Source organism: Diplotaxodon limnothrissa, linkage group LG10, assembly GCF_057381915.1.
Source record: "Diplotaxodon limnothrissa isolate DT_005_m linkage group LG10, D_limnothrissa_male_GT1.1, whole genome shotgun sequence".
Taxonomy (NCBI): domain Eukaryota; kingdom Metazoa; phylum Chordata; class Actinopteri; order Cichliformes; family Cichlidae; genus Diplotaxodon; species Diplotaxodon limnothrissa.
Window position 1 is genome coordinate 1864790 of NC_140605.1, and position 21665 is coordinate 1886454.

Here is a 21665-nt window from a genome sequence, read left to right on the forward strand (position 1 = left end):
TACGCTCAACATAGCGGGCTACTCTGGAGATCACAGGATCCCCTGTTTGATGAGACAGGAGATCAGCACGGGACAGCGCATGAGTAACATCACAGTCAGGTGGACTGATGGAGGTTAGGTGACCAGCGAGGGATGTTGCACGCTGGCGAGAAGCAGACTCCCACTCACAGAGCGAAGACATGAGAGAAGACACGTCATCAGTTGACAGAGACACATCAAGCACAGCAGAGGGTGGAGCACTGCGTATCGATTGAGGTTGACAGGTCAAACGGAAGGCATCCTGGACACTGGCATCTTTCACACCACTGACTTGCCCTAGCAGCTCAAAGTAGGGCTCCGACAGGAGCCGCTGGGCCAACGGCCTCACAAACGGTTCCCTGCTCAGGGTGTCTGCCACAATGTTCAGCTTTCCAGGAACATATTTGATCTCAAAGCAGTATGGTGCAAGCTTAGAGACCCAACGCTGTTCACAGGCATCCAGCTTTGGCTTAGTCAGAATGTATGTGAGAGGATTGTTATCAGTCCAGACAGTGAACCGATGACCCTTGAGCCAGTGGCTGAACTTATCGCACACAGCCCACTTCAGAGCCAAAAATTCGAGCCGGTGTGCTGGGTATTTGGCCTGACTGCGGCTGAGAGACTTACTAGCAAAGGCTATAGGTCTTGCTCTCTCCTCACCAGCTGGCACCTGGGATAAGACAGCACCCAGCCCATCCATGGAAGCGTCAGTTGAAAGGATGAATGGCCTCTCAAAATCAGGATGTGCCAGCACCGCACAGCTGAGGAGTGCACCTTTGAGTCCCTCAAATGCTTTCTCACAAGCAGGAGTCCAATCTTGAGGGGTGAGCTTGCGAAAAGTTCCAGGTTTCCGACTCCCATGGCAGCCTTTAGTCCTCTTCTGACCGGCAGTTAGAGCAAAGAGTGGCTTCGCAATACGAGAGCACCCTGGAATAAAATGCTGGTAAAACATCACCATGCCAAGGAAGGATCTCACTTTCCTCTGAGAAGGGGTGCAACCGTCACCATCCATAAGGTCAGTCTTCTGAAAATTGGCGATAACCCTCACTTTATCCTGATCAACCGAGACACCACCAGCATCCACGACATGACCCAAAAACCTCACAGAGCGTCTGAGAAAGTGACATTTTTTCTGCGCCAGCTTCAGATTGCTGGTCCTCAGGCGAGAGAAAACAATCTCAAGACGTCTTAGGGCCTCCTCTTCTGAAGGCGCAAACACCAGCAGGTCATCAAGATAACACAGGAGGCTGGAAAAGTTCAAATCACCAAAGATGCTGAGCATCATCCGCATGAAAGATGCTGGGCTGTTGCATAGACCCTGGGGAAGTCTGTTGTACTCATACAGGCCAAGAGGTGTAGTGAAAGCAGTGTACCGTCTGTCAGACTCATGGAGGGGAACGTTGTAGAACCCAGATGTGAGGTCCATGGTGCTGAAGAAAGCATTCCCACCAAGGGCAGCAAGACAGTCAGCCTGATGGGGCAGTGGGTGAGCATCCTTAATGGTTTTGGCATTGAGCCAGCGGAAGTCAGTGCATATCCTCAAGTCACCTGACTTCTTCCAAACCATTACCAGTGGCGAGGCGTATTCGCTGGTGGACTTACTGATGATGCCTTTCATCTCCATGTCTGACAGCACCTCTCGCAACTTGTGATAGTGAGCCGGGGGTACTCTGCGATAGGGAAGCCTGAAAGGGCGGTCGTCAGTGAGGTGGATACGATGGACAAAGTCTTTCACCTCACCACAGTCCAGTTTGTCTCTAGAGAACACATCTTGGTAAGTCAACACAAGCTCCACCAATTTCCCCTTCCACCCATCTGACACTTCACAGCCCTCAATATCAATGTCAGCCAACCCAGCATCTTTGAGTAGCTGTGCAGAGTCAGGCACAGAGTCTGATGAGGGGGGAAAACTGGTATGCTGGTCAGTCAGAGTCTCGCAGAGACCTTGAGTGATGGGCAGGTCCTCCACAGCAATACAAGGAAAGACATCCGCAATCTTAGCATTGCGACGAAGTGTCACAGGGCTCTCTGTTGGGTTAAGGACTTTCATAGGGACCCAACGATCTCCCCACATGGGTGTTATAATGCGCCCCACCATTATGTTCTTTGGAGTGGAACGGGCTGACGTGGGTTCCACAACGACAGTACATCCTGGAGACACGAGGGCAGAAGGTGGCAGCTTTCCCCAAACTACATATTCTTTTTGTGGCAGAAGAGTGACACTCTTCCGCAACCTGACTGTACCTACTTTATCTGGCAACACAGGAGCAGACCACCGTGAGATACAGCTCAGCAACTGCAGGAAGTCTTCACAATCAGTGCCAGTGTAATTGGAGTTAATAAGCTCCCAGTACTTTGTATCAGCCTTCATCTTCTGAATGATGGGCCGGATCACATTGCTCCCCACGATGAGCTCATCTTTTTGCCCAGGAACCACAAATGTTGGTACAAGAAACCTAGTCCCATATACTTCAATGTCCAAATCATAGATGCATTTCGGTTGTGTGAGAAGGCCACCGCAACCAACCAGCACCACATTTTCAGGGATATGCTGCGGAATCAGAGCAACACCAGCGGCTCTTAGCTTGCTATCAGCCTCTTCACTTAGTGTGCATGACATACTTCCTGAATCAAGCATGCTTGTCAGGGAACACCGGCCACTGACCGACACTGGAGTGTAAAACAACTCACTAGCCCTGCCAACTCTTTGTGAACCCATAATAACAGTCTTCTCATCAGAGAGGCTACTACAGCAGTTAACATATATGGCTTCTGGGTCTGTTGCATTTCTGAGGGTTTCATCAACACTGCCCATGCTACCCCTCTCGTTACATGGGCTGGCTAGTTTAAAGCAGCATCGGTGGGAGGAGGGACTGAAACGCTTGGTTTCTGGTGCAACTGTGGGCATTCACGCCTCATGTGTCCAGGGTCAAAGCAGCTGTGGCATAGCTTGTACAGCCTACAATGCACATGGGTTGTGTGTTCATGTGAGCCACACACTCTGCACGAAGCACGATGAGCATTGCGGTGCCCATGGGAATGACCTGTGGGTTGTGGGCACCTAGGACCAGTGGCTAGTGATGCAGTGCACATGGACAGAACCTTGTCAAACAGTGCTACCATCTGTTGAACACCTGGCTCAGCTGGAGGAGGGCCAGAAACTGGCAAAGATGGGGGCATGACATGTAGAGTCAAAGGAGGACAAGCAGAGGGCTGCTGCACACTTACCATGCCATCAGAAGAGAGAGGCTGACATGTGGCTGCAGAGGGAACAGAGGGCATAGGATACGAGGCTGGCTCATGTGTTACTGGGACTGCTTGAGCACCGCTGGAGTGGGGCTGGCTGTTAACAGCGACAGGGCTCTGATGCGGGATGGACAGACTTGCTATATTATGAGACAAAACACTAGACTGTCTCATTTTCCTCACATAGTTGTCCAGACGGCTCTGAACCTCAGCTGCAGTCCACTCCTCAGGGGCCTTCAGTTGAAAAGACAACGTAAGACTGTGGTCAGGACAGTGATTAATGAACATCGAAACAACCTCACTACTGGGGTCCTCTACCATCTTGCCGCGCCTGCGGAGACACTCATCAGCAGCATCAATAGACTTGTTCAACCGGATCCAGTAATCCATGGCGTTCTCACCTGGACGTGGCACAGTACTGTAGAAATCTTTCATGGGCAGGCTGGAATATGTCAAGTCGCTGAAGTTAGACCTCAGTATGTCAAACACAGCAGTAATAGGATCATTCCGATTCAACTCAGGGCGGCAACGAAGTGACACCTTGACCACATCTCTGGCTTTGCCAGTTAGTCTAGACATTAATATGGCAAACATTTCTTCATCTGTGTCACAGCTGATTCTGTGCAGATAACATCTCATCATGTCCTCCCATTCACCGATGGGAAATAGATCTGTGTTGTCACCCTTGAAGTATGGTGGAGCTTTGGTGTCTGACTGAACAACAACCTTCAGCTGGGACTGGTCATTGCAGCTCGAGGGCACATTCTGGGGAGACTGTGGCTGGGTGGGGGCTGGCTGGTGCATAGAGTTAAGAGAGGATGTGATATTTTCCCCAATTTGCTTTGCTAAGTCAGTGATCAAGCTGCTCAACATGTCACTAGTGACAGCCTGGGTGTGTGTTTGGCGTTCGCAAGCAGCTGGTGTGGAGCTAGCTGCTGGCATTAATGGTGAGTGCATCACTGGCTGGTCTACAGTGTGGGCACCAATACCCGGGACTACTGGCCTACCCCTCCCAAAAAACTTTGGAGCAATCTGATGACCCCTCCCCAAACCAAAGGTCATATTACTCCCCGCAGAGAACAGATCAGGCAAAGCGCTATCCACAGTTTCCTCACTTAACATGTTGGCCCAAGTGAGATATCACTGTTCAACAGCAAAAAAAAACGAGCCTAACCCCCACACACAATTATGCAAAACTTCACAAAACAATGAAATGTGGGGAGAAGAAAAAAAACATCAAAGAATCAAAACACCATAGAAAATAAAATGTTGTTTTCTCCTCTCAATTAAAACAGGCTGTAAAAGCCAATATCAATAGAGAAAAAAAATTACAATCCGTGCCTGTATAATTTGAGGCAACAATATGAAACAGTGACAGAAATGATCACCTACGTATTTGCCCTTTAAGTTCACACGTGACAGAGATGCCTGCAAGCCAAATTACGGGGCATCGATCACACACGCGATATAAAAACCTGTGAGTCAAAGCGCAGGGCACAGGATTCTGGCACACAGCTGCAGAGAGGAGGCGGGAAAACAGCGGCAGCAGAAGGAGGAGGGGTGGATCGCGGATTGGCGATGTGACGGGTCAGCAGCACCAAGTGTAACCGGTGTGATTCTGCGTTGTGTCTGATAAAAAAAAGTAAAAGAAAGAAAGACCTCCAAGTAAATAATTTGCCCACTCCAGCTCCTCTCCCACAGGGGAATTGTAGAAAAAGGGGGCTGGCATTTATTTTTACATTAAACATAAAATATGCATTTACACGTAACATATTTGACATAAGATAAAACAAAAACAACATGAAATCTGACATACCTGATAAAAAAAGTAAAAGAAAGAAAGACCTCCAAGTAAATAATTTGCCCACTCCAGCTCCTCTCCCACAGGGGAATTGTAGAAAAAGGGGAGAGGCAAAAGGGGTACACTGTATTTATAGTATTGCACCAAAGAAGAAGAAAAGAATGAGGAGGGGCTCTAACTGATAATGAACACAACTACAGGCTTGGAGGTCCTAAAAGTCAGGTATAAAAGGAGAAGTTTGGGGGTTTAGAACACATTTTGTGTAATTATAACAATGTTATTTATGACTCTGTTACATAATATCTTTACGTATGTTGGTAAATAGACTTCGGTGAACAGCGTTTACAAAGGGGTTATATATAGAATTAAAAGATTATCTGTTTTTTCAAGTATCTTTATAACTCTGTGTTATTGTACTCACATTATAACCAATCCGGTCCTTTTCCCCCACTTACAATATTTTTACTGAACTATTGTAATATTTGCTGCCATTTCTGCTGTCTTACTCTTACAAAAGACATTTTTAATGTTAATGAGATTTTTTTTTAACTGCATAAATAAAGGTTCTATAAAAGTCGCTGCCAAAAACTGATTGCGGCTTCTACCTTGTTACACGAATGTTGTTTGTGGCTCAATATGACTTTGTGTCATCCATGAGGGATGCATTTGACATATGTTTCACATATTATAGGCCATCAAGTTACTTATAGCAGTTTAAATACGAGCAATCAGTTTTTGGCAAATACCGGAAATCAGTTTTTGGCAGACAATCACTTTTTGGCACAACACCGGCACAATCCAGGACAAGTTCCTCTGGGGGCTCTCCCCGATCGTGCGACCGCGGGGGCTGACGGTACAGTCTGACGTCTGAAGGCCTCCGCGGCGATAACTGTTTGAAACAGTACGTGTCATCTTAATGAGCCAGGTAAGGGCGTTCTTGTGAATTCGTGTATTTATGTTACACTTACTTTATAGCTTAGACGGACCCGTCAACTCAAGGTTGTCTTGTGACAAACTAGCCTAGCTTTTAGCTCTTAGCTTGCTAGCAGTATGCTAAAAGTCTTTCCAGAAGCGAACTGAATGAGTGTTAGCTACTGCTAGCTCATATGTAGCCGTAAAAAACCCAGCTAAGTAGCCGAATTGCTGGTGCTTTAAAAGGCATATATTAAAGATTTCTGAAGGTGAGTCCAGATGATATTTTCACAACAATCCAGTAAACACTAGTTCATGTATTACTCCCAGCAGTTGTTAGCATTTGCTTCAGTTAGTGGTTATAGACGGCTGTTATCTTGTTTCTTTAGTGGCGTGTAACAGCGTTTCTGTTTGTAGTGACTAAACCTATGAACAAGTTATCAAACAAAATCATTACCATCAGCGTACAAGTTACTCTCGCGTTAAAAATGTATATCGAGGAATGAATGGTCACATTATGACAACCGTTAGCTCTGCAACTTAAAGTGTATGTACTGTTGAAAACAGACTAGCAGACTGTAGAAAAAAATGCATCCAGTTTTCCTCTTTAAACCGTCAGTTTTGTCTGTTTCCCCCAAGGTGTATGCACGGAGCGATGGGAGACAGTGCAGGGCTGCAGTTTGTCAGCTCCTATGCTTTTGAAGCCATGCAGAAGGTGGATGTAGTGCGCCTGGCTGCGTTAAGTGATCCGGAGCTGAGGCTGCTGCTGCCCTGCTTGGTGAGGATGGCGTTATGTGCCCCCGCTGATCAGAGCGAGTCCTGGGCACAGGACAAGAAGCTTATCCTCCGCCTGCTCTCTGGGGTTGAAGCCGTCAACTCCATTGTAGCACTTTTGTCTGTTGACTTTCATGCCTTGGAGCAGGACGCACGGAAGGAGCAGCAGCTTAGGTATGACTTATTTTCACATGGTAACACTATATACTGGCACAGTAGTGGGTTACAGAGTGGGAAAAGCTGCTTATCGGGTCATACATATACAGCTATATTTGTTACTGTGTTTTAAAAAAACAAAAAAGCCTACTTGGAGTTCATTTTAGCAGTATACATAATGTACCGTCTCCTCTGCTAGGCACAAGGCAGGTGGCTCTAATGCAGAAAGCATCCTGGTGTCACAGCTGCAGCACGGCCTAACTCTGGAGTTTGAACACAGTGATCCCCTCAGGAGACTCCGTCTGACCCTCAGTGAGCTCCTGGCTATCATGAACAAGGTACAGTCAAAGCTCCCCTTATAATTCGGTAGATCTCTGGACACTGACGATGATAACTGAGCATCCACGTTGTAGAAATGTGGAACAAACATGTCACGTATACCTGGGACAGCTGTGTATATGTAAAGAAATGGAAGTATGAATCATTAATGAGTGTCACCTGTGGACTACAGAAACAAGATTGTGCTGCTTTCTTTAACTTTTCATTAAATTTGAAGTTTCTATCAGAATTACGACTAAATCTCTGCCAGCTGCTCTCGCTTGGAATGAAATTAACTGCGTGCTGCTGTTGTCCTTTAGTAGATCCATCTTCATCTAATAGGGTGAGTTGGGTGATGCGTCCCTGTGGCCTGTTTCACATTCCCGTGTTGTTTCTCAGGTGGCAGACTCAAATGGAGAGTTTTTCTTAAAGTCTTCTGAACTCTTTGAAAGTCCTGTGTACTTGGAAGAGGTTGCGGATGTCCTCTGCATTTTACAAGCAGGTAAAAAAGATTATACATTATAATAGCATTGCATTTAATGCAGCAACATTCAAAAACTAGAAAATGCATTTTCTGAAGAAACTGCAGTGTGAATGCTGATAGTTGAATGTTTTGAGCTGAAATGAAACAATTGCTGAATGTTAAGTTAAAAATGTTGAATGAGCTGAATTAGGGATGGGTATCGTTTAGGTTTTATCCGATACCAGTTACAAACCGGTACTTTTGAAACTGTGCCGGTGCTCAACCGGTGCTTAAAGAATGGAGAACACAAACTTTGTCCAAAAACCTCTCATGTTCAGCTGTTTTTTTGTAAAAATATAACAATGTTAGCCTTTTCTGCAGCTATGGGGCATATTTGGTATCACTCTTGGCTGGAAGCAGTGCTTAAACAATGGAAAAAACACAAACTTTGTCCTAAACCTCTCATGTTCAGCTGTTTCCCTCTTTTTCTTTGGTCATTTTAGCCTTTTTAGCCAGGGTGAAGGGAGTATCTGCCATCAAACAAGAAGACAGCTGCATGTAGCTATGATGATGTTTGCTAGTTCACCTTACCTGCATTAATGTAATAACGTGGTTAGCCTACTCAACGTAAATTACACACGAACAACATGAAGCTACTCACGCAGAGAAGAACGGCTGCTGCTGCATCATCATCCTCATCATTTCTGCTACACTGGCAGGGCTAGGGGCCAGGACTCTCCTCTTCGGGTTTTTGGGGGATGTTGCTAACTCCGGGTCAGATAACAGGCACCACACCCGCAGTAGATGTGCACGGTGTGAGGTCTCGCAGCAAGCTATCAAATACGGCGCATTTCTGGGCTTTTTAAAAAAACGCTATGCGTCGCCAGGTGTTTCATCGGATTCTTGGTGTTACCTCCTTTGACAGTATCACAGTATCAGCTTAAAGCACTTGTTGCTGCTGAGTTTGCATCTTTTGCTGTGAAGTACAGCCAGACTTTTGACCGCTTCGCCTTGGGCATTTTAATCTGTAGCTCTGCTCTAAAAGAACGTACGTACCTGGACCCGCCTACTACGCTCACAAAGGTAAAATGATTGGCTAGAATCCAAAGTGTATGACACGTGCCATGATGGCACTGGATACTGGTACCCATCCCTACAGCTGAAACATATTGAATAATTCACCTGAAAGATAAAGTGGAGAACTGTTGAAAGCTGAAGTTCACACAGAAGAAGTTTCAAAGTTTGAAAGTAGATGATGTTAAAATGTACATTAGAAAAAGCTGAATTAATTTTTTTTAGAAAAACAAAACATCTGAATGAATATTGAAGGTTCATATTCTTTTAATCACTGAATGACTGAAATGTGGGAGATTCAGCTACAGACAGGTAAAGGGTGTCAGTTCTAATAACCCCTACCAGCTGGGGCTGGTAGGTGTGGAGCTTGCTACAGGGGTGCTACTCTACCCTGCGGAGAATGAATATGATTATCTGAAATTCATCATACAGACTCAGGGTCAGCCACCAGATCGTGTTCTAGACTCTGGCATTTACACTGATGACTATTTCATTGAAGACGACTACAAGCAACAGCGCTGGACAGATAAGACTGACCAACAATTTCAGTACGAGACAGGATATCCATCCCTGGAGACTCGATACATAAAACTTAAACGTCTTGATGACCTCGAACAAATAACGAAGGTTAGACGAGGACCAGAAGATGGCCAAAGCTTATTTGTCAGCTTAATTAAAGAGATGTTGGCCTTGATTGCACACCAGCGCATAACACCCTTGGAGGTTCTCCGGCATCCCTTTTTCAACCCTGGCCTCTCTAACAGGTTCCCATGTATTGACACTGAGAGACCACACAGAATCTCCAGAAGGGAGAAACAAAAGTGTGGATCATTGGGTCAAGCTACATCAGATGAGGCGAGAGTGACGCAAAAGAGAGGAGAAAATTTCGGACTTAATGCCAACGTCCAGTGGTTTGGCAAAGGAGGGATGCGCTGGAGCGGAGTCCTTCCTCGTTTTTATGAGGAGCTATCCACACAGAGACCACCTGACATATTGGTAATCCATGCTTGGGGCGATGATTTGGGACTCATGTCTGCTTATTAACTTCTGTCATTGAGAAGGAATTGATGCAACTGCACACAGAGTTCCCTCAATGACAATTGTATATTCATCCATCAACGAGCGTCAGTTGGGAGATATGGAAATCCAGGCAAAATCAATAAGGACAGGCAGATCGTGAACGCCAGCATTAGAAAGGCTGCTGGAGTGATTATTGAGCATCCATGCTTGAGGTTTTTCAACAACTCCATTTTTTTACCCGACGGAGTTCATTTAAACAAGAAATGCACTGAAAAGCATCCGCTCGGCGTCTTCAGTCACCTCACAGAAAACTTTCCTTCAGTCCAGAAAACCATATGTTGTTTATTTTAGGCCACGTGAGCCACACTCTCATTTTTCTTTTCTTTTGCCTCTCACCCCCCAACCAGCCATGACAGATGGCTGCCCCTCCCTGAGCCTGGTTCTGTCAGAGGTCTCTTCCTGTTTAAAGGAAGTTTTTCCTTTCCACCGTTGCCTGGTGCTTGCTCTCATAGGGGATCATTTGATTGTTGAGCTTGAATTGAATTGGATTGAACAACATTTTAAACATTCAGGTGAGAGGTTCACATTGTAGGGAGCACTACAAAATCTACAAATAAAAAAATTGTCATGAGCGGCAAATGAAAATAAAGAAAACAATTTTTGAAAAACATCTCTTGCTGCTCTGTTGGCATGGCAAAGTGTTGAAAAGATGCCGAAGCTCAAACACTAATTGTTTACTGCACTTTGTCATGCAGCTGATTTCTGCTTGAAGAGCAGTCTGCAGCCAGCCACTCCCATCTCCTCACAGCCTTGTCTTTTTCTTGTAAAAGGCAGTGACTTGCTTTTTGATAAATACAAAATAACTGAAAAATCGAAATAATCCAAATAATAAATAATCCACTGCTCCTGAGAGTTCAGAAATAACGCAGCATATTTAAAATAACAAATATTTCTGTAAACATGTCTGAAAACAATCCGTTTCTTTGACCCTGCCGTCTGAAGTGTGTTTGGATTTTCTCCGTCTTAGAGCTGCCTTCGCTCCTGCCGATCGTGGATGTGGCCGAGGCTTTGCTTCATGTCCGCAATGGTGACTGGTTTCTGTGTCTGCTGGTTGCCAATGTTCCTGACAGCTTCAATGAAGGTAATTCATCTGTTGCACAACGCTGCAGATAATGGAAAATAGAGTGGCTGATTAATTGACAGGAATAGTTGGATATAGTCAGTCAGTGTGGAGGAAACAGGACTTTATCTGAGATTACCTCCAAGGTTTCTCGCTTTATTAGAATTACACACTGATATCTACAACTATATGTGTTGTTCTTAATGCTGTTCACGGCAGTGGACCGAGAGTGCAGGCATTTGTCTTTGACTGATGATGAACATTATTATTATGTCATCCTGACTCCCCGAGAGCCCTTTGAGAGGCTCTCTGGAATAAAACACTCACTGTCTCCTTATCGCACAGAGTGTCAGATCCATGTCAGGCGCAGATTTGTGCTGCGTAGCGGTGATCATCACAGATTCCTTTTGGCTTTGCTGCTGCAGTTACTCTTTCATTGACATGAAAGTGCAATGGATTCATCCTTGGATGAAGTGTTTGTAAGGTTTGCCATGTTAAACACCAGCTGGCAGCCAGACTTCACCCTGCCGCCTCATCAATGGTGTATGAATGATCCAGGAGCAGCACAGATGGAAACTAATTCAATTTCAAAGCGTTGCCATAATGCCAGCTACCAAATTTACTTTTAAACAATATACAGTGGGAAAGTGAAGGACAAATATGCCAGAGAATTGATGTAATCATGGCTGTTGTGTATTGAAGGACATAACTGGGATCTGGAAGTATTCAGATTATACAGTGTTGAAAGTCTGCATACGTTTCTCCTCATTTGCTGTAAGGATATAGTAAGCAGAAGGTCCACAGTGTTTAAGCGTGCCTCTCTGTTGTTGCAGTGTGCAGAGGTCTGATTAAGAATGGAGAGCGTCAGGATGAGGAGAGCGTAGGTGGGCGGCGCAGGACTGAAGCGCTCCGGCAGCTATGTCAGATGAATCCCTCACAGGCTCTCAATATCCGGGCTATGGTGGTAGGTATACCGTTAGTATAATGGCGGGACTGAACTCACGCCAAACTCCCACTTTATTTACAGCATCCCAAAAGTCATTTATTTCAGATGAGAGATGAGTTCTCCCATCTAGTAGCTGCTCTTTTTCTACTCTGGATGCACATTTTCTGCAACATTCATTCTGCTGCCCTGTTTTATCCCATTAATTATGCATGTATTAAATCAAATTAATACTCGCACCAGCACATTTGGAGCATCTGCTCCTTTTTTATGAAGTGCTCTCCTGATTAAATGTTTGGATAGCACGACGGTTGTGTTTGCAGAAACATAGCCGCATTAAATATTGATTGTGATCTCAATATAATTATTTGCCGTTAAAACATATCTTCCATAATTTTGCAGTTTCTCTTGGTAACAAATTTAACGCGGCACCCCAGCAAAGCTCATCTGTTTCTCTGCCTCGCTAAACGTAGCCTGCTGGTAATGTAACAGTCATGCACAGATTTCAAGAATGAAAATCAGTTTGACAGACAAATGTTGTGCTTACACCACTTTGTTAAATGATGAATAATTTGTAAGCTGTAGACGTTTGTTTGCTTTTAGCTCCTAAACGTCACTCTTTAGTTATTATAGACTTGACTAACGACTGGCTCTGCTGTGCAGGGAACTATTTTCTCTGCTTAAATCAACTCACCTGATAGAGGGCAGTAAAAGTGATAGGATTTTGCTCTTTAGTCATTTATGTTGTGGTACTCTTAGTGACGCTGTCCCCGAGGGGGAGAAATGAGTCTTATTTCTATCGCTCATAGAGGTTAGAATGTCGGCTATTGAACGAGGCAGAAGAAATTCATTGCCTTGCTGAATGATTCATTAGCAGAACTCGTACTTGGCTGGACTTTGTGGTCTCAAACAACAAGGTTTGGGAATTGATGGGATCCAGTGCTGAAAACAATGTCTGGTGAAGGGCAGTAGAGCTCGCAACCAGCAAGGTCAAGCAACGCGTGATGTTAGAAAATAATGTCGAGAAACATTAATAGTAGGATGACGAGGAACAGTGAATTTAAACAACAATGATATTTCGTTTGCACAGAAAAAGAAGACGACACTAATACAGCAATGCAGGCTTGTATTAGAACGACACCCATATTGCTAGTTCCCCTTTTTTAATTTCCTTTATTTTCAAACCTTGTTTTGGCTCATAATCACTCACTTAGCAAGACAGCTTCTTTGCTCATGTTTCCCCTCAGTAAGAAAAGGAGCTATACAGGGGTCTCGAACTCCAGTCCTCGAGGGCTGCTGTCCTGCAACTTCTCCATGTGTCTCTGCTGCAGCACACCTGAATACAACTAATAGGTCATTAGCAAGACTATAGAACTTGACTGCATGCTGAGGTGGCGACCCCTAACCCTGCTCAAGTAAATGTGTTTGGAACAATGTAATTCCAACAATGCTTTTATTGCACCGTGTTCATTCAGTCATGAGCTGCTGTAACATGAATCAAATGGCTGAATTGCCACCTCAGCATGCAGTCAAGTTCTATAGAGTCTTGCTAATGACCTGCTAGTTGTATTCAGGTGTGTTGCAGCAGGGACACATGGAAAAGTTGCAGGACAGCGGCCCTCGAGGTCTGGAGTTCGAGACCCCTGAGCTATACCTTGGAGACGCGTGTCTTTGCAAAGACCGGGAGCACATCAGCCCATAGTGATAATCAAACAAACATAGACGTAGTCATTATGAAAGAACATGATTAATATTTGATAGAACAGGTGACGCTCTGTAATTGACTGTGGGTGCTCTGTGTGTTCCAGGTGGAGGAGTGTCACCTGCCTGGTTTGGGTGTGGCTCTCACTCTGGATTATAAACCAGATGCAGCAGATGAGGCAGTCAGTCCTCTTGTGTCTTATGTCAGCGGACTGCTGCTTGGCACCAATAGCAAAGTCCGTACGTGGTTCAGTATGTTCATTCGCAATGGACAACAGGTAAGGCCCCGGTTGACTCTCGTATTTCCTGACAACACATAAACAGTCACTCCTTTAGGTGCAAGAGGTGGACCACCCACAATGTCCTCAACATGCTGGATTGTTCCTGTGATGTTTTTAAAGAACAGACAGTAATACAAACACTCGCTGACATTCAAAATGAGATCCTGGTGGGAGTATCTTTCTTGTATTACTCGGTGTTCAGCGCTCGAGTTGGATTGCCCCAAATTTAAGCTAACATTCAAAATATCACAGCAGATATAAAGGAGATCACGAGTCTGGCTATCTGCTGGCATTTCTTGCAGTTTATGGAGCGCAGACACGCTTTAGTCAGCTTTTCACTGTAAATGTCATCATTTGTTTAAATTTCCCTTTCATAAAATGTTGGGGGGTTTTTAGGCGATAAAACTCTGAGGAGGAACGGAGCTTCTGCTCGCCATTGGAGAAATGTCCTAAAATGTTCCTCAAGTTGCTGCTCATGCAACGAGTCAGTTAATGATCATAATTATCAGATTTGTAAATGAACTTGGGCAAACTGTTACCAAGGCCCAGCGGTGGAAGCATGAAAGTTAAATGGTGTCCTCTCCTCACTCGATCCTGCCAGCGTAAGAGGGAAAGCAGCTCAGTGCTGTGGCAAATGCGCAGACAGCTGCTGCTCGAGCTCGTTGCCATCCTGCCGCGTTCACGCAGCACCCATGTGCCCAATAATGGCGGCATGGAGGAGGAAGGAGGCTCGGGGTACTCTGGCCTCAGAGAGGAGCACGTGGTGAAGGCCAGCGCCCTGCTCCGGCTGTACTGCGCCCTCATGGGTATTGCAGGTCTCAGGTGAGTCAAAGATCATGATAGCTTTTGTTACATTTGATTTTATAATCAATATTTTATGTACTAGTTGTAACAATGTAACAATGTATTTTAATGGCTGTGTTTCCTTCCAGACCTACAGATGAGGAAGCAGAGCAACTACTGCAGCTGATGACCAGCCGGCCTCCTGCCACTCCTGCTGGCGTTCGGTTCGTCTCCTTGTCTTTCTGCAAACTGCTGGCCTTTCCTACTCTAGTCAGGTACATAACGTTTATTGACTCTTACTTTTAGACGTCTTTGTTTTATTCTGCCAACACAAACAGGCCAGGGATCACAAGCTCTTTTTAGCTGCCGGTGGTCTTGAATTTTGATTTGCCCGCTGCTTACCAAAAAGCCCTGTCGGTGTTTTTTGGCATTAATAGTATTCTTTTCATATGTCGACTGAGCATTATCCTCTGTGTGCCTGTGCAGCACTCCAGAGCAAGAACAACTGATGGTCATGTGGCTCAGCTGGATGATCAAAGAGGAGGAATACTTTGAAAGGTAACAATAAAAAGGCTTCATGGAGAACGCAAAAGATTAGAGAGTAAAATCCATCACAGGAAGCTGTCACATGTCTGAGTTTATTGTGACACACACGTTATTGTACTGATTTTATATGTCGTAAGCTTTAAATCAAATCAAATCAAATCAAATCACTTTTTATTGTCACATCACATGTGCAGGCACACTGACACAGCACATGCGAGTGAAATTCTTGTGTGCGAGCCCCACAAGCAACAGAGATGTGCAAACACAACAACACAAACTGTTCACATAAATGTTCATCACATCAGCTGTAATAGGATGATGTCTTTACAGAATTAGTCTATAATGCAACATAAACCCATGTGTGAAAGCATTTGTGGCACTTAGATCCTGATCCTGTCTCCTATACTGTGAAACATTATACACAGCTGCTGTTGGTGGTGACCTCCTTTCAGTTTTTTTTCTTTTTTTTTTCTCCTTCTTTTCTTTTTTTTTGTTTCCTTCTCTTTCTTATGAGGTAATAGATAGCGCTAGAATAATTTATGCATTATGTTTGACGACACAGATTATAAATCATATGATTTTGAAGTAGGTATTGACCCTGAAAGGAATGTGCTTAATACAATTAATGTCACATGTGATTATTTTACAGAGGAGCAATTCAGGGATAAGGTTGATATAGCCAATACATTTTCTTTAATTCATATTAATTGCAGAAGTCTTTATAGAAGTTTTGCTTCGATTGAAGATTTTCTGTATAGTCTGAGAGGCAAGTTTCAAATAATTGCTCTGTCTGAAACATGGTTAGATGAGAACAAGGGTTGTAATTTTTGTATTGAAGGATATGATTTGTACTTTGTGAATAGAATTAAGACAAAGGCAGGAGGGGTGGCACTTTTCGTTAATTGTGATTTGAAATGTAAAAAAGTTGAATGTATGTCTGTTGTCATGGATGATTTAATGGAGTCTGTGACAGTAGAATTGGATATAGAAAAGAGAAGTAATATAATTGTAACGTGCATATATAGGAAACCGGGATCACAGATTGAGTTATTTACAGAAGCAGTAGAAAATTTATTGAGTAAGGTTAAGGGAAATAAGACTGTATGTTTGTGTGGTGATTACAATATTGATCTTTGTAAAGTGACAAATGATAAGGCTTCGTCAGATTTTTTTGAACTATTATATGGTAAAGGATTTTATCCTTTAATTATAAAGCCGAGTAGAATAACGGAGAAATCAGAAACACTAATTGATCATATTTTTATTAATAGTTTGGAGAATAATATTGAAAGTGGCCTCATCATAAATGATATAAGCGATCATCTACCAGTCTTTTTTATTTTTGATTTAAATATGAAAAGAAAGAAAGAAGTTAGTTTTGTGAGTTATAGAAGGTTAAGAAATGATGAAGCAATTAATAGGTTTAGACAAGATCTCATGGAAACGGACTGGAAGGAGGTTTATGTTAATGAGGTCAACATTGCATACGGAGTATTTCTAAATATATATTTGGCCTTGTATGATAAACATTGTCCATTGATATCATTTAAGCATAAGAAAAAGAATATAAATAGGAAACCTTGGATAACTAAGGGTCTTGCAAATGCGTGTAAAAAGAAAAATAATTTATATAGGGAGTATATAATATATAGAACTAAAAATGCGGAAATGAAATATAAACTATATAAAAATAAGTTGGTATTAATATTGAGGAAAGCTAAGAAAGATTACTATAATAAAGTTTTTCAGGAAAACAAAAATAATATTAAGGGCATTTGGAATATTTTTAAAGAGGTATTGGGTAATAAGAACACACCCAAAGTTCGGCCTAATTATTTTATTAATAATAATCAAGTTGTTAAAGATAAGACCGAAGTAGCAAACGAATTCAATTCTTTTTTTGTAAATGTTGGACCTACTTTAGCAAATCTAATCAGGAAAAATGATGATCCAGGAGATGAGGAAGCCTGGATAGGTGATAATAGAATGGTTAATTCCATATTCTTAGCCGATACTACCATAAAAGAAATAGTAGCAATTGTAAAAAATTGTAAAGATAAAAAATCTACTGATTGTGATGGTATAGACATGGTCATAATTAAAAAGACAATAGATTGTATAAGTACTCCTCTTTGTTATATTTTTAATCTTTCGCTACAGTCAGGAGTATTCCCTGACAGAATGAAAGTGGCAAAAGTAATACCATTATATAAATCAGGAGATAAGCATAGTTTTAATAATTATAGGCCAGTGTCTCTTTTATCACAGTTTTCAAAATTGCTAGAAAAACTCTTTGCACAAAGACTTGATAGTTTTATTGAAAAATATCAACTAATACATGAAAACCAATTTGGATTTCGTAAAAATAGGTCAACGGCATTAGCGTTGTTGACTTTTATTGAAGATATTTCATCTGCAACACATAATAATAAATACACAGTGGGAGTATTTGTTGATTTAAAAAAAGCTTTTGATACGATACAACATTCTATTTTGATTTCTAAATTGTATAACTATGGAGTGAGAGGAGTAGCATTGAATTGGTTAATGAGTTATTTAGAGAATAGGTTGCAATATGTTTATTATTTTGGCAATACTTCTGAAAGACTGAAGATTGTATGTGGTGTTCCTCAAGGTTCTATTTTGGGACCTAAACTCTTTAATTTATATATTAATGATATTTGTGACGTATCTAAAAGGTTAAATTCGATTTTATTTGCAGATGACACAAATTTTTATTGCTCTGGAGAGAATTTGAAAGACTTGGTTGAAATTATGACTTCTGAGATGTTAAGAATAAAAAAATGGTTTGATGTAAATAAATTATCTTTGAATCTGACAAAAACGAAATATATGATATCTGGCAATCGTGTAAAGGAGGATAAAGTCATTATGTTTATAGAGGAAGAATTGATTGAAAGAGTTACTGAATTTCGTTTTTTGGGTGTAATAGTGGATGAGAATTTGACATGGAAATCTCATATTGAACATATTAGAAAGAAAATGGTCAAAAGTATTTATATTTTGGGTAGTATAAGAGATTTATTAAATTATAAAACAATGCGTATTTTATATTTTTCTTTGTTTTTTTCATATATCAACTATTGTGTTGAAGTTTGGGGGAATACATATGAGAATACCATAAAACCTTTAAATCTATTACAGAAGAAAGTTATACGAATAATTCATAATGTTAAATATAGAGAACATACAAATAAATTATTTATAGAATCAAAATTATTAAAATTAGGAGATTTAGTGAAATTACGGACATTATTAATTATGTTTAAGGCTAAAAATAATATTTTGCCTTTTAAGTTACAAAGAGTATTTTTGATGTGTTCAAGGGGAGAAGAGAATAGAAGGAAATTTTATTTTAAACATCAGTTAGCCAGGACTACACAAAGATTAATGAGCACAACGGTTAGGGGTATAAGACTGTGGAATTCACTTCATTATAATTTAAAGAATTGTATAAATTTACAATGTTTTAAAAAGTGTTATATGTTTAAAACGATAACTCAGTATGAAGAATGCGAATGAATGTGATGTTGGTTTGGGATTCGACCGGAGAGAAATGTCAATATTAGTTTGTTCCTGATTTTTGGTGCCCACCGGTGATATAAGTTCGATGGTAGATAGGGGGCAGGGTTTAATAAGAATATTTTCTTCTTCCTGCTCCTTTTCACACATGGTTGTTGGGTTTTGTTGACAGAAGATGTGGTTGTTTTGTTTGATTTGTAGTACCAAGTGTGAAATAAATAAAAATGAAATGAAATATGAAGAATCAGCAGATTTGTTTTTTAAAAAAATGTAATTTAATTTTTTAAAATTAATTTCAGGAAGTAGAGCCAGTACCATTCACCGAGTTTGGTGTCGGTATAAGACAAAGGTGCTGAGGTCAGCTTCCTCGCCAGTTTTGATTGGTTGTAACTGGTGCTGACATTGACTGGTATATATCTGACATGCATAGATAGCTGTATGGTGTCTTTTCTACTCCTGCCATCCATCTCAGGTATTATTTTTAAACAACCACAGCATACTTGTCCTAGAAATATGAATTGCTAACCAGCTACGGCTAAAACCAAAGCTGCTGTAGGCTTATCACAGATTTCTGTTTGGGCCCGTTCAGTGTCTTTTTCATAAGATCCAGGATAGTAGACATGGACATCAGAGGGGACTTTAAAGTCAAGAACCTCTTTTTGAATATTGGACATTATTAGTCAGTTACATTAGTTATGTGCATCTCCAAGTTTGGCCCGTTGTTGTTGCTCCAGTGCTGATGATGCAAGTGACAAGGATCAGTGGATTCACGCTAATCGGTGTGCCGGATTTGAACATTTCTTTACATTAGGCTCTGATAGATTTCAGTGTCAGATGAAGAGGGATGAATAAGGAAGGGCAGATAATCTAAGGATGCCTACACACACTCGGTTTCCTTGCCCCTTGACCAAGTGACCGAGGAAACAAAAAACGTTCCCACAATGAACAAGAAGTTGAAAGTATTAAATCGTCTTTATGTGTTGAACTCGTTCCTTGGAGATTTGTTTTTCCTGTATGAAGTCTCTGACCTGTTTCAGCACCTTCAGCATTGAATATGAATCCGTGTTTTTGTGACTCGAGTCCATAAACCATAAATCTGACAGGTTTGTCTGACTAACCTAAAGGCTGTGAGAGGAAGGTTCGGGTGTGTGTGGGTTGATGTAACGGTCATAATCACTTTTATTTAAATTCTGTCCTGCAACATGAAGGCTTAACGACAAACCTAAATGTCTTCTCTCACTTGCCTCTCCTGCATATGTGTTTGTCTTCCTCCTTACAGCGCCGCAGGCGTATCTGCTTCTTTTGGAGAGATGCTATTACTGGTTGCCATGTATTTCCATAGCAACCAGCTCAGCTCCATTATTGAGTTGGTGTGCTCTACTTTGGGGATGAAGGTAAGGTGGTAGGTGGGAGGGAGGCAGTGATCAATACATCAGTCTGGCTGACCAGCCACTGGCCCCTCTCGTCTGCTGCAGCAGTGGTGCATATAAAGACTATATCACTAATGAAACATTTGCAGCATACACGTATCTAGCTAGCTGCTCTACACCCTGCAGCCAGTTTTCAGTGTTATTACTTATTAAGTGCACTATTGTTTCTTGTCTGTGTGCTAAGTAGTTTCCCCGTCTCACTGTATTTCCCACTAAGATGTGTAATGTAATTGGATTTAGAGCCTGTTTGTTTCCACCCCTAGGGCAATCCTCTCAATTCAGTGTTGTGCTTGCCATGTAGAATTTTTCTTATGAAATATGAAAAGAGGGAATTACAAAATAGCAGCGCTGCTGCCTACAGGCTGTTTTCACTCACAGCGAGCCTGCCACTCTGGATGTTTTTCATAGTTTTTGTGTAATTCCTGCAGATTGCCATCAAGCCCAGCTCACTGAGCAAGATGAAGACCATCTTCACACAGGAGATCTTCACTGAACAGGTGTGTATGTATATTACAAGTCCATCATTGTGTATTGTTACTGGGCAACCACCGTTTTTGTCAGTGATTTGATTTAGATCTCTGACTCAACACCTCCATCCTTTCAGGTTTCACTGTTTACTATCAGACCAATTTGGGGGGGGGGGGGGGATTTGCTGCTGAAACCTTTTTCATAGGAAGCACAGAAAGTTTTGACTTTGATATCTTTAGGTTATTACTGCTTGACGTTGGCAAACTGTCACGGTGCATGACAGAGTTTTCACACCAGTATAGACTATTAGCATCACACACATCTGTCTGTGTCATGGGGTAAGCTTCTTAAACAGTGTTATAAGAGAGATCGGACACCTCGTGAGTCTTGAACCAGTAAATCCCATAATGGCAACGATGGTTGGATAGTTTTAACCCTATTTTGTAGCAAACCTTTTAAACTGTTTTTTCAGATTCAATTTGATATTAAAGTTAGGAGCTACTTTTGGCTGCTCCCTTATTTCCCAAGGATCGGCATATTTGATTTGGCACACATTTGATGCCCTTTGCCCTTTCTGATGCTGCCCGCCCATTTATCTGGCATTGGGACTAGGAGTGCACTTGGCTGGGGTTTATCTCCTAACAGAATTAAATTTACCATCATTCACATATATGGTGAATGTGTTACCACTGCACCACGGAGCAACTATATTATTTCGATAATGATTCAAAACGTAAACACTTGGCCAAAGATGATGGTTGGGCCCATGCTGCTGGTATAGAAGTAAATTTTCCTGTCCAGGAGCTACAAAAGAAATGTGGCACAAATGTTTATAGTCTTTACATTTCTGAACTGTTAACAACAGTTGTGTGACTTTGGCTGTGCAGGTGGTTACAGCTCATGCAGTTAGGGTTGCAGTGACCAACAACCTAAGTGCCAACATCACAGGATTTCTTCCCATTCACTGCATCTACCAGCTGCTTCGGAGCCGAGCCTTCACCAAGCACAAAGTGTCTATTAAGGTAATGCACACGTTATGGCTGATTGTGACTATTGCGTAACTTTGTA

The 21665-nt window shown here is 42.1% G+C and overlaps 1 protein-coding gene across 1 annotated transcript in view; it reads left to right on the forward strand.

Annotated features, from left to right (window-relative positions):
- Nucleotides 1-5900: 5900 nt before the first annotated feature.
- Nucleotides 5901-21665, forward strand: part of ints2 (integrator complex subunit 2) — a 28188-nt gene continuing 12423 nt past the window's right edge. The window contains exons 1-13 of the mRNA XM_085363289.1: nt 5901-5990; nt 6617-6925; nt 7107-7245; nt 7625-7727; nt 10810-10923; nt 11736-11866; nt 13654-13824; nt 14429-14649; nt 14760-14885; nt 15097-15168; nt 19979-20093; nt 20558-20626; nt 21485-21619. Coding sequence (XP_085219415.1) covers nt 6621-6925; nt 7107-7245; nt 7625-7727; nt 10810-10923; nt 11736-11866; nt 13654-13824; nt 14429-14649; nt 14760-14885; nt 15097-15168; nt 19979-20093; nt 20558-20626; nt 21485-21619 — 1701 coding nt within the window. The 5' untranslated portion in view covers nt 5901-5990; nt 6617-6620. The remainder of the gene's footprint in view (nt 5991-6616; nt 6926-7106; nt 7246-7624; nt 7728-10809; nt 10924-11735; nt 11867-13653; nt 13825-14428; nt 14650-14759; nt 14886-15096; nt 15169-19978; nt 20094-20557; nt 20627-21484; nt 21620-21665) is intronic.